This window comes from Nerophis ophidion, linkage group LG20 (assembly GCF_033978795.1).
Source record: "Nerophis ophidion isolate RoL-2023_Sa linkage group LG20, RoL_Noph_v1.0, whole genome shotgun sequence".
Classification (NCBI taxonomy): domain Eukaryota; kingdom Metazoa; phylum Chordata; class Actinopteri; order Syngnathiformes; family Syngnathidae; genus Nerophis; species Nerophis ophidion.
Window position 1 is genome coordinate 8,200,231 of NC_084630.1, and position 13,910 is coordinate 8,214,140.

At 43.4% G+C, this 13,910-nt stretch overlaps 1 protein-coding gene across 1 annotated transcript in view; it reads left to right on the plus strand.

The window, feature by feature from the left end:
• The window catches only part of LOC133538692 (von Willebrand factor A domain-containing protein 7-like), a 47,625-nt gene that overhangs the window by 6,665 nt on the left and 27,050 nt on the right, over positions 1-13,910 (plus strand). Inside the window, exons 2-4 of the mRNA XM_061880404.1 lie at positions 7,220-7,436; positions 9,804-10,011; positions 13,788-13,873. Coding sequence (XP_061736388.1) covers positions 7,236-7,436; positions 9,804-10,011; positions 13,788-13,873 — 495 coding nt within the window. The 5' untranslated portion in view covers positions 7,220-7,235. The remainder of the gene's footprint in view (positions 1-7,219; positions 7,437-9,803; positions 10,012-13,787; positions 13,874-13,910) is intronic.

The window sequence follows — 13,910 nt, forward strand, 5'->3', positions numbered from 1 at the left end:
GAGAAAATTAAAATTGAACAGGATCGTTTGAAACTAATGTCAGAAGGTAAGATTAGTGGAAATCTGTCCGGGTCAAGTATGGATAGCATGGTAAAGTATGTTCCAAAGTTTGACGAACGTGACCCAGACGTGTTTTTCTCACTGTTTGAACAGATGGCCTCTGACAAAAAGTGGAGTGAAGAGGATAAAACGGTGCTTTTGCAAACTGTACTAGTAGGACGCGCACGGGAGGCATACTTGGCATTAACACCTGTTGATAGGCACAAGTATGCTGAGGTGAAAAAAGCGGTCTTGAAATGTTATGAACTGAATCCAGAAGCTTACAGACAACGTTTCAGAAACTGGCGTAAACGTGATAATCAGACCCATGCTGAAGTGGCAAGAGAGTTGAGTACTTATTTTAACCGGTGGCTCACTTCAGAGTCTGTCTCAACTTACGAAAATTTGCGTGATTTGTTGATTTTGGAGCAGTTTAAGAACATTGTACCAGATCGAATTGCAACCTACATTAATGAGCAAAAGGCAAAGTCAGTGGAGGAGGCAGCCTCGCTTGCTGATACCTTTGTGTTGACTCATAAACGTAAGCCTTACAGCAGTCCTCCACAGTATAATAGCCACCAACGTTATGATCCTGCTCGTTCTCCTCCACAACGTTCTCCTCCTCGTTATGGTCGTAGTTCAAATCGATCCAATTATGGAAATTCCAGTAATGTTCCTAAATTTGATAATGGAAGTAGCAAATCTCGCCCAAGCCCGACGGATAAATGTCATTACTGTTTGCAGGAGGGACATTGGAAAAAGGACTGCCCGCTGTTGAAAGGCCGTAAATCTAATGCCAAGGCAGCTGGGTGTGTTTCTGTTGTGCATCCAGTTGATTTTGGCGTCTCTGATCTAACACCGTTACCTCGTTTGGAAGTTCATTGTGAGCAAGTGATTGAAGATGGTGCATCTGTGTCAGACGAGCAGACGAAATCAGTAGAGTCAGCTGCGTCTGATTTCGCTCCATTCATTAGTGATGGCTGGGTGTCATTGGTTGGAGAGACACAAAAAGTTCCAGTTAAAATCTTAAGAGACACTGGGGCATCTGAGAGTTTCATTTCTGGAACAGTTTTGCCATTTTCCACAGCATCTGACACTGGGAAATGTGTTTTGATTAGAGGAATAGGCATGCAGTCATTTTCTGTACCGTTGCACAAAATTCACTTGTGTTCAGGATTTGTGAATGGGGAGGTGACTATTGCTGTGAGACCGTCTCTGCCTATGCAGGATATCCATGTAATTCTGGGGAACAATTTGGGTGGGTGTTTAGTTTCTCCACCTCCAGTTGTTACACCTGTACCGCTATCTGTAGAGGAGCCAGACGCGTGTTGTCAAGAATTCCCAGAAGTGTTTACTGCTTGTGCTGTGACTAGGGCAATGTCTCGCACGCAGGCGCAATCGTCGGATGTGTCCAAATCTGTGCCTATTTTTGTTCCTGAGCTGCCCGAACCTCTGTCATGTCAAGATTTAATTGAGGCACAAAAGAATGATCAGAGCTTTGAGAAATATTTTGCCTTAGCTTCTACTGATCCAACGATGGGTTACTTCATTCAGAATGGCGTTTTGCTGCATACGTGGTTGCCAGGTGTTGATCCTGAAGTGGCAGGTCAGGTGATTCAAGTGATGGTACCTGACAAATACCGTGATTTGATTTTGAGAACAGCCCATGGAGCAGAGTCTGGGCATTTTGGAGTTAAGAAAACCTACTGACGTCTTTTGGAACATTTTTACTGGCCACGGATGAAACGCCGTGTATCTAGATTTGTCAAAGCATGTCATGTTTGCCAGGTTGCGAAACAGAGTACTCCCATTAAACCTGCACCACTTCAACCTATTCCGTCTGTTGGCACACCATTTGAGCATCTCATTATTGATTGTGTAGGTCCACTACCCCCTTCGAAATCTGGTTGTGTGTACCTCTTTACCATCATGTGCCAGGCCACTCGGTATCCAGCAGCGTATGCCTTGAGAACAATTACCACAAGGTCAATATTGAAATGTTTGTCTAAATTCATTTCTGTCTTTGGCATTCCAAAGGTAATTCAGAGCGACAGAGGGTCTAACTTTACCTCCAGAACATTTGCTGCAGCGTTGAAGTCGATGCAGGTGAAGCACAATTTGAGCAGCGCGTATCACGCACAGAGTCAGGGGGCATTGGAGCGCTGGCATGCCACGTTGAAGTCTCTCTTGCGCGCTTACTGTGTTGAGATGCGGAGAGATTGGGAGGAGGCGTTGCCATGGCTCTTGTTGTCTGCGCGTGGTGTAGTTCAAGAAAGCACTGGTTTTAGTCCAAATGACCTAGTCTTTGGCCACAAAGTCCGGACCTCACTGTCTGTTTTAAATGCCAATCTGGATCTGCAGAACACTCCCGTCAGTTTCACTGAGTATGTAGATGGTTTTCGTCGTAGGCTGTTGCTTGCATGGAAAGAGGCAACCAAGCATTTGACTAAAGCTCAGGTGAAAATGAAGCTGCGTTATGACCGTAAAGCGAAGATCAGAGTTTTCAATCCAGGTGATCAAGTTTTAGCTTTGCTGCCCATTCCGGGGTCACCATTTACAGCAAAATACTCTGGTCCATTTACGGTTATGAGCCAAGTGTCAGATCTCAATTATTTACTGTCAACTCCTGATCGTAAACGATCACAGCAACTGTGTCATGTGAATTTACTCAAGCCTTATCACTCTGCAGGTTCCGACAAGGCGGGTGGGATTGCTGCGAGTCCAGTGGGTCTAGCCGTTGGGGTTGGGGAACCGCTCAACTGGCCGGAGGTGGCAGCTTGGGATGAAGTGCGCGCACCTGATGATTCAGTGTTACACGGGCGCTTAGATAATACTCAGCAGTTAAAGGAGCTAGATAGTCTCCTCGGTCATTTAAGTGAGGTACAGCGTAAACAGTTGTCGGATTTGATTTTTGAGTTTTTGCCTTTGTTTTCCGACACTCCAACCTGTACCACACTAATTGAACATGACATTGACACACAGGGTGCCCGCCCAATACGACAATTATTTTATCGAGGGGCTCCCGATAAACAGAAGAGTATGGAGGACAGTGTGCAGTATCTGCTTGATCATGGTCTCGCCAAGCCATCTTACTCCAGTTGGGCATCGCCATGTCTACTGGTGAAAAAGTCAGATAACACCTATAGATTCTGTACGGATTATAGGAAAGTAAATGCTGTGACTAGACCAGATTCTTTTCCATTGCCACGTATCGAGGACTGTGTGGATCAGGTTGGGAGTGCTCGTTATGTCAGCAAATTTGATTTATTGAAAGGTTACTATCAAGTGCCTTTGACGCAGAGAGCGCAGGAGATATCTGCATTCATTACCTCTTCCGGTTTGTACTCGTATACTCGAATGAGCTTCGGTTTGCGGAATGCTCCTGCAACCTTCCAACGGCTCATGAATAGGGTCGTTGGGGGGCTGCAGGGGTGCGCGGTTTATTTGGACCACGCCGTTTGTCATTCAGACAGTTGGGACGAACATTTGGCTCGCATTCGAGCGCTTTTCCAGAGGTTGGTGGCAGCAAACCTCACAGTAAATTTAGCGAAATGCGAGTTTGCGCGTGCCACAGTCGTCTATTTGGGTAAAGTAGTCGGCCAGGGGATGGTGCGGCCCGTTAACGCAAAGGTGGCAGCTATTGATAATTTTCCTGTGCCGGCGACGAAGAAAGAACTTATGCGCTTGGGTATGATCGGGTACTACCGCAATTTTTGCTGCAATTTTTCAACTGTTGTATCTCCTCTGACCAATTTGTTGAAGGGTGGCGCCAAATTCATTTGGTCGGAGGAGTGTCAGCAGGCTTTCCAGAATGCAAAGCTTTTGTTAACATCAGCTCCGGTCCTGGCTGCACCCAAACTGGATCTGCCATTCCAGCTGCAGGTGGATGCAAGCCAGGTGGGAGCAGGTGCGGTCCTCCTGCAGGCTGATGATGATGGAGTAGCCAGACCGGTTTGCTATTTTTCCAAAAAATTCAACAAATACCAATTTAATTATTCAGTGATTGAAAAGGAAGCATTAGTATTGATTTGGGCATTGCAACACTTTGAAGTCTATGTGGGAGGGGGTCTCCATCCAATTGTGGTCTACTCAGATCACAACCCTCTCACTTTTCTGCAGTCTTTCAAAGGGTCCACCAACCAGCGCCTGTTGCGCTGGGCACTGTTTCTGCAGCCATTCCACCTGTTGATCCACCATATTCGCGGGGTGGAAAATGTAATGGCTGATGCGCTCTCTCGGGCTCTGGACCAGGAGGTCTAATCATCTCCACTCACTCCTAACCTGTGGTTTTTCTCTGTTTCCCTTAAAGGTCGCTGTCCGGGTACCAGGATTTGCTGGGTGCAGGGAAGGTCGGAGGGGAAGGAGGGTGTTTGGGATGGTTTGGGTTCTGGTTGGTCTGGGGTGGAGGGGAGGTGCGTCAGTGGGACTAGAATATAGCTACTGGCGCTACTGTAGTTTTTTGTTTTCTATTTTTTGATGGTGCTTCAGAGACCCAGTTAACACAGGTCTCTGTTTTTAAGGGGGGGGATGTCATGCCCGGCTCTGCCGGTTAGTGTTTGGGGCACTTTGGTCCTCCGACCCGCAGGTGGAGCTGGTCTGTGAAGACGTGCAACATCTCAGAGGGCTGCTGATTGGGCGGCCTATAAAAGGCCTCCCATCAGCATGCTCTCACTCTCTCTCGTCCCACAGGCACATTCGTTTGGTGACCGTATGGTCACGGCAACGACGGCCGGGATTAGCACCACACTTGCACCCTTTTGGACAACACTCATTTACTGATACATTCCTTGGTTAATTCACATTACTGATCACTGATACATGTTGTAAATAAAAGATCTGTTGGCTAAAATGTACAAATCGGTGTGGTCTCCCTTAATGTTACAGCCACTAACGAGCCAGTGGTTGTGACAATATATATATATATATATATATATATATATATATATATATATATATATATATATATATATATATATATATATATATATATATCTTGAATGTATTATCCAGAGAATAGTGCTCGATACCGTGGTAGAGCGCAATATGTAGGTGTGGGAAAAATCACAAGACTACTTCATCTCTACAGAACTGTTTAATGAGGGGTTCCCTCAATCATCAGGAGATTTTAATGGAAGCATTCACATACAATGTGAATATATATATATATATATATATATATATATATATATATACATATATAAATCCCAATGCGGCCCCTGAGTCAAAAAGTTCGGGGACCCCTGCGTTGATAGGTTGTGATTAATCACACATGTTATTATGTTAACTCTGAAAGCCCTTATATGATAACATAGAAATGAAATAAAGGCGGCGTGGCTCAGATGATAGAGTTGCGGTTGTGTCCTTGGGCAAGACGCTTCACCCACCTTGCTCTCAGTGCCATGGGTTTCTCAATATTAGTGGTGTTCCCATACCAAAATTATTTCAATACTTTTCGATACTTTTCTACGGTACATTAAAGTTTAATGTACAAACTTGCAATAACAAACAGATGTTTAATGATTAAACATCTGTTTGTTATTGCAAGTTTGTCCTAAATAAAATAGTGAACATACAAGACAACTTGTCTTTCATTAGTAATTTAGCTGCTGACATATGCAGTGTCATTTATCATTCTACTATTTTGTCAACATTGTTAAGGACAAGTGGTAGACAATTAAATATTTATCTACTTGTTCCTTTACTGTTAATATCTGCTTACTTTCTCTCTTAACATGTTTTTCAGTGGGGCAAAAAAGTATTTAGTCAGCCACCGATTATACAAGTTCTCCCACTTAAAATGATGACAGAGGTCTGTAATTTTCATCATAGGTACACTTCAACTGTGAAAGACATAATGTGAAAAAAAAATCAATTTTATTTGTAAATTATGGTGGAAAATAAATATTTGGTCAACCATTCAAAGCTCTCACTGATGGAAGGAGGTTTTGGCTCAAAATCTCACGATACATGGCCCCATTCATTCTTTCCTTAACACGGATCAATCGTCCTGTCCCCTTAGCAGAAAAACAGCCCCAAAGCATGATGTTTCCACCCCCGTGCTTCACAGTAGGTATGGTGTTCCTGGGATGCAACTCAGTATTCTTCTTCCTCCAAACACGACGAGTTGAGTTTATACCAAAAAGGATACATGGATGATACAGCAGAGGATTGGGAGAATGTCATGTGGTCGGATGCAACCAAAATAGAACCTTTTGGTATAAATTCAACTCGTCGTGTTTGGAAGAAGAAGAATACCGAGTTGCATCCCAAGAACACCATACCTACCGTGAAGCATGGGGGTGGAAACATCATGCTTTGGGGCTGTTTTTCTGCTAAGGGGACAGGATGATTGATCCGTGTTAAGGAAAGAACTATTTTCCACCATAATTTACAAATAAATTCTTTAAAACTTCTACAATGTGAATTCCTGGATTGTTTTTTTCATATTCTGTCTCTCACAGTTGAAGTGTACCTATGATGAAAATTACAGACCTCTGTCATCATTTTAAGTGGGAGAACTTGCCTAATCGGTGGCTGACTAAATACTTTTTTGCCCCAGTGTATTTACACTTCTGTTAAAATGTAATAATCAATTATTCTTCTGTTCTTAAATACCTTACATTATTTTTGGATGTTACCACAAATGTGGGCATCAATCCGATACCAAGTCATTATAGGATCATACATTGGTCATATTCAAAGTCCTCATGTGTTTAGGGACATATTTCCTGAGTTTATAAACATAATATACATTTAAAAAAAATGAAAGAAGATATTATGATGCCAAAATATATTGACGTAATCATAGTAGTACTTTTCAGCAGCGGTATAGTACCGTATATGATTTATTAGTATTGCGTTACTGTACTGATACCGGTATACTGCACAACACTACTCATTATAAAGTGCTTTAAGTCACTAGAGAAAAAATTCTGTATGTATAGTTTTACTAACGGGAAATATGCATGACTATTTGTTAGATAATCTTGAGATGTCATTGCTTACGGTAATTATCCCTATTTGGTTTAATCTTGATTTGTGTTACCCAGGTAACAAGATGTTAGTCTTCTCGTTGCTTTGTTACGCCTGCTTCACAGCCTGGAAATGTTTAAATGTTTAAATGTTTGAACGATACATGGAGAAGAAATGTGTTTACACAAAGTTTTCATCCTGATTTCAGTCTGACTATCCTCATTATGAGGACCGAGTGCTCCGTCCTGCTGCTGTTGGCTTTGGTCCTCGTCCTTACAGGCCTGGTGCAAAGTTTCCACCCACTATTTGTCTTTGATGGGAACTCCACTACTCACCGCGACATCACCCGAATGGCAGTCCTCCAGAAGACGGCAGAGGCCTGCCGAGACATTGCTGCTGCAGATGGACGGGACTTCACTCTGGCTGTAAGTGATGTTCCCACTGATCTTCCACCCGAACTCTGAAAGCAGTCATTGGACCATGTGAGAGAAACCTTATATGTGTCCAGTATCAGACAGGTCCATAATCCGAGATACATGGCTTCTTCATATAATAATTAAATCACAGCATTAATTTCCATTGGTTTACTTGTAAAATAGGTTATTGTCCCCACTTATAATCAAAGTTACAACAAATGTCCTGAAATTATACACCTTTTCAGACAATGTGCAGACATTTTTCTTTAACCAGCACGCAGCTCAAAAGGGCGTGTCCCGTCCACCTATTTATATCTATGGATGTGCCATTGCTTATGTCCGTGTTACCATAATAAAGTGTTGGCCCATACGTCATTTGAATTTTTTACCTTGCCTGCCTTGCAAGAGTGTATGCCAAAAGAAAGTATCTGCAGCGTGCTGGTGAAGGACCCATGGCTTCCAGAACTCCGAAACTTCACGAACAAGTTCTCTGCATGTATGTTTTACTCCTGAAATTCAAACTGGCATTCATGTATATCCATCCATTTTCTACCGCTTATTCCCTTCTGGGGTCGCTGGCGACTATCTCAGCTACAGTCGGGCGGAAGGCGGGGTACACCCTGGACAAGTCGCCACCTCATTTCAGCTATATATATATATATATATATATATATATATATATATATATATATATATATATATATACATATATATATATGTATATATATATATATATATATATATATATATATATACATATATATATATGTATGTATATATATGTATATATATATATATACATACATATATATAAATATATATATACACGAGATGGCCGATCGTCTGATAAATGCTTTAAAATGTAATATTGGAAATTATCGGTATCGATTTCAAAATTAACGGTTTTGAAAAATGTAACATTTTTGACCTTTTAAAACACTGTTGTGTACACGCACGTAGGGAGAAGTACAGAGCGCCAATAAACTTTAAAAGCACTGTCTTTGCGTGCCAGCCCAATATTTACGGCTTTTCACACACACACACACAGGTGAATGCAAGGCATACTTGATCAACAGCCATACAGGTTACACTGAGGGTGGCCGTATTAACAACTTGAACACTGTTACAAATATGCGCCACACTGTGAACCCACACCAAACAAGAACGACAAACACATTTCGGGAGAACATCCGCACCGTAACACAACATGAACACAACAAATACCAAGAACCCCTAACTCCTCGAGGACACTACAAAATATATATTTATATATATACATATACCAACTTTTGAGAAACACTGGCCTACACGTAAAAGAGGTAGTCGTCTACATTGCCCATAGCAAAATCTGTTTCTGACATGAACAAATGTTTGCGTGGAACTTTTAGTCATTGGACATCGCTGAGAGGCACAAAATTTACAGCAGGGGTTTCAAACACGCGGCCCGAGGGCCAATTGGGGCCCGCGAGACGTTTTTTTTCGGCCCGCACCTTGATGTGAAAATTTAATGTTGGTGCGGCCCCCGAGTTTTATATGAATGGGGCTTTACAGCGTCATACTTGTATACCCTCGATTTTTCCGGGAGACTCCCAATTTTCAGTGTACCCCCCACCATCCCCCCTATTGTAGCCCGGAAGAGTTAGGGCTGCATTGGATTCTGGGTATTGGCTCTGTTGTGTTTATGTTGTGTTACGGTGCGAATGTTCTCCCAAAATGTGTTTCTCAATGTTGTTTGGTGTGGGTTCACAGTGTGGCGCATATTTGTAACAGTGTTAAAGTTGTTTATACGGCCACCCTCAGTGTGACCTGTATGGCTGTTGATCAAATATGCCTTGCAGTTACTTCGGTGGGTCTGCAGAAGCCTCATACAATATGTGACTGGGCCGGCACAATGTTTGTATGATGGAAAAGCGGACGAGACGGCAGATTGTAAGGACACTAAAGGCATTGTCAACACGGCACGCCCTTAATATTGCTGTCCGGGAGAAAACTGATATCCGGGTGTTTCCCGGAGAGATCGCGAGAGTTGGCAAGTATGTTGCTAGGGCGGGAAAGCCATTCAAAGAAGGTGAATTCATTAAAAAGTGCATGTTAGATTTTTTTAATAAATCTTTTCTTGCGGCCCAGCCTCACCTAGTTTCTGCATCCAATGGCCCCCAGGTAAATTGAGTTTGAGACCCCTGACTTACAGGGTTTAATTAAATTGGTGAAAATCCGTGCGGTCACAACATCAAAAACGTCTTGAGAGAATGTACTGTTTGACTATTACATTAAATATCATTATCTGTGTGACGGTATCATTCTCAATCGGTCTATGGCTCGTTGTATACTTGAGTCTGAGGTCAGTCCCCAAAACATCTCCTCTCTGGTCTCCAGATTGACGAGAGTCTAACAGCTGAGCGAGTACAAGAAGCGTGCTCCTCCTCAGAAAACTCCACCTCGCTGCTGTCCAGCGTTCTGTTCCACAGTTCCATTACCAACTTGTACTTAAGCAACGCCAACGTGGATTTAGTGTCGGTGTTGAGCGACGAGCACCATTTTGATGGCGAGACCTTTCAAAAAGGACGAGACTTGATCACTCAAGGTACGCAACTACTTTTTTTTTCCCGCTCTCCTTTGACTTTGAAGGTGACTTTTTATGCAAAATCCCTCCATCCATCTTCTTCCGCTTATCCGAGGTCGGGTCGCGGGGGTAGCAGTCTAAGCAGGGAAGCCCAGACTTCCCTCTCCCCAGCCACTTCATCCAGCTCCTCCCGGGGGATCCCGAGGCGTTCCCAGACCAGCCGGGAGAGATAGTCTTCCCAACATGTCCTGGGTCTTCCCCGTGGCCTCCTACGGGTCGGACGTGCTCGAAACGCCTCCCTAGGGAGGCGTTCGGGTGGCATCCTGACCAGATGCCCGAACCACCTCGGTAAATTGAGAGCTTTGCCTTCCGGCTCAGCTCCTTCTTCACCACAACGGATCGATACAGCGTCCGCATTACTGAAGACGCTGCACCGATCTCACGATCCACTCTTCCCTCACTCGTGAACAAGACTCCGAGGTACTTGAACTACTCCACTTGGGGCAAGATCTCCTCTCCAACTCGGAGATGGCACCTCACCCTTTTCCGGGCGAGAACCACGGACTCGGACTTGGAGGTGCTGATTCCCATCCAGTCTCTTCACACTCGGCTGCGAACCGATCCAGTGAGAATTGAAGATCTTGGCCAGATGAAGCCATCAGGACCACATCATTTGCAAATGACAGAGACCTAATCCTGCGGCCACCAAACCAGATCCTCTCAACGCCTTGACTGCGCCTAGAAATTCTGTCCATAAAAGTTATGAACAGAATCGGTGACAAAGGGCAGCCTTGGCGGAGTCCAACCCTAAGGTGATTCGGGTATCTGGTCAGGATGCCACCCGAACTTTCTTATTCGTTGGTATACCATACAAAACAGAAAAGATATACAGAAAGTGTTGTTTTGTCCTTTCATGGACAAAAAGCAGTTGAACTTACTGTCGGCAGTCAACGGGCCCCATTCAGCAACCGTTCTTTAGAACAAATTTTGTTCTTAGGCCCACTTACAAAGTTTTTAAGGAGATTTTCGTTTTCACTGTTGTTTTATTAGCTGGGCTGTTTGTTGGTAAGAAAAAATATCTACGAGTGCTCCAGAGCAATCTTAGGTTTTAGCCTACTTGTTCTTAAGTGTGACAAGTTCCCTTACTTCTTGTCAAGGCGGGGTTGCAGCTTACTGCGGGGTCGTTCTCCCAGGAAGGCAGACGGACTACTCGGACTCAATGCGTGCAGGAAAAAACATGATTTAATCTCAAACTCAAAGTAAAACAAAAACAGAAACACAAGGCGAAGGCGCTGATCGCACTTGGAGCTAAACTAACACTAAGAGTAAACTTAAACCAAAACTCGCTAACTGTGGCATGAATAAACAAAAACTTACTTGGCATGCCATGAAGCATGAGAAAAGCAATAGCATGAATACCAGCATGAACAGAGCATGAAAAGATCAATGACGCCAGGCCGACTGACTGGCAAAGACGAGCTTAAATATCAATCAATCAATCAATCAATGTTTATTTATATAGCCCTAAATCACAAATGTCTCAAAAGACTTTACACACCACTAGGACTACGACATCCTCGGAAGATCCCACAAAAGGGCAAGGAAAACTCACACCCAGTGGGACGCCAGTGACAATGATGACTATGAGAACCTTGGAGAAGACCTCAAATGTGGGCACCCCCCCCAGGGGACCGAAAGCAATGGATGTCGAGCGGGTCTAAATACTCCCTCTGATTAGTGCTCGGGAAGCAGGTGAGGGGGCGAACACTAATCAGAGACAGGTGAACACAATGAGTAACCATGGCAACCAAAACAAACAGGAACTAAGGGAGTCCAAAACTAACAGAAAATACAAAAACATGATCTGGACCACGGATCATGACACTTCTATTGTCTAATGTAACATTAATATCATAAATGGATAGATAGATGGATAGATGGATAAATAGATCAATAGATAGATAGATAATTGGATAGATAGATAGATAGATAGATAGATAGATAGATAGATAGATAGATAGATAGATAGATAGATAGATAGATAGATAGATAGATAGATAGATAGATAGATAGATAGATAGATAGATAGATAGATAGATAGACAGACAGACAGATAGACGGACTGCAAAATGAGCAATAACTAGACATTTCAACGCACACACACACACACACACACACACACACACACACAATCATCAAGTACCGGGGCGTTGATTTAGTGATTGGAGACTCTTTAAAAGACCAACAGGCCTCCCACACCCTGTTTCACCTCAACTTACACAATGGCAACGCTTTTGCTGCTACGTTCAAGATTCCGTAGATCGTGCCCTGGGGAGGGAGCGCATATTTCACAAACATATAGACCTATTTGTCCGAAATGATGAATAATTGTTGGAACGCTTTAGGCTACCTCAGCAGTCCCCCCTTTCTTAAACTTACGTTATGACATGATGTTTTTCCCCCCGCGGGATAATATGAATTTATTTTCTGTAATTTGTTTGTGTTTTCTCCATGTGTTTGGTGTTGGGCTTTTCCGCCAGAATTCTGCCCTTATATGGGGGAATTAAGGGCGTTTACCTATGCAAATTACGGAATCAAGGGTTTTTACATATGCATATTAGGGAAATAAGGGCGTGTTTAATGCAAATTATGATTATGACATGCACGCTCAAACCATTTGGCATTCAGCAACTTAAAAATAGCAGGTGGGAAGAAATTTGGCCGTTTAAGAACACGTCATGAATTTGAATGGACTCCTCTTAGGAAATCACTTAGGAAAAAAACATAAGAGGAAAAGTTAGGAACTTATTGCTGAACGGGGCCCAATTTTCTATCCGTTAGTGCTGTTTTTGTCGATACAACCGGTTCCCACTCGTGTTTAAACTTCACTATGCCCAGGAGCTGTGTTGAACAATAAGCTGACCGCTCAGGGCCTTTGGATGTTGCCCTTAACTCTCATTCGCGGTGGAGTTGTGGTTGCTGGTTCGAGCCCCAGCCTGGGTTGACTTAAACTATCACATTAAGATCTACAGTTTCCGTCTAATACAGGGGTGCCAAAGACTTGGGACGAGAACTAACATTGTAGAGTTTGCAAACTCTACAATAGTGTGTCTAGATTCAAATGTACAGCATAAACAGTTACTTTGCTGTTGGAATTGAGATTTCAACAGTTCAATCAATCAATCAATGTTTACTTATATAGCCCTAAATCACTAGTGTCTCAAAGGGCTGCACAAACCACTACGACATCCTCGGTAGGCCCACATAAGGGCAAGGAAAACTCACACCCAGTGGGACATCGGTGACAATAATGACCCAGGGGGACGTCGGTGACAATGATGACTATGAGAACCTTGGAGAGGAGGAAAGCAATGGATGTCGAACGGGTCTAACATGATACTGTGAAAGTTCGATCCATAATGGATCCAACACAGTCGTGAGAGTCCAGTCCAAAGCGGATCCAACACAGCAGCGAGAGTCCCGTTCACAGCGGAGCCAGCAGGAAACCATCCCAAGCGGAGGCGGATCAGCAGCGCAGAGATGTCCCCAGCCGATACACAGGCAAGCAGTACATGGCCACCGGGTCGGACCGGACCCCCTCCACAAAGGAGAGTGGGACATAGAAGAAAAAGAAAAGAAACGGCAGATCAACTGGTCTAAAAAGGGAGTCTATTTAAAGGCTAGAGTATACAGATGAGTTTTAAGGTGAGACTTAAATGCTAGTTGTTCCTCTTGAGTCTTATTTTGGCAAGTCCATTGTATTTTTTTTTAACATTTCCACACTATTCTCTGTTAAGGCGTTTCCTCTGTAAAGGCCAGCGTGAAACGGGAAAACTTCATCGCCGGGCGCTGGACTCTTGGCAGTGTATGTCATACTCTTCAGGTGAGTTTGAAGTGAAGCTAACTGGATGAGTTTTACA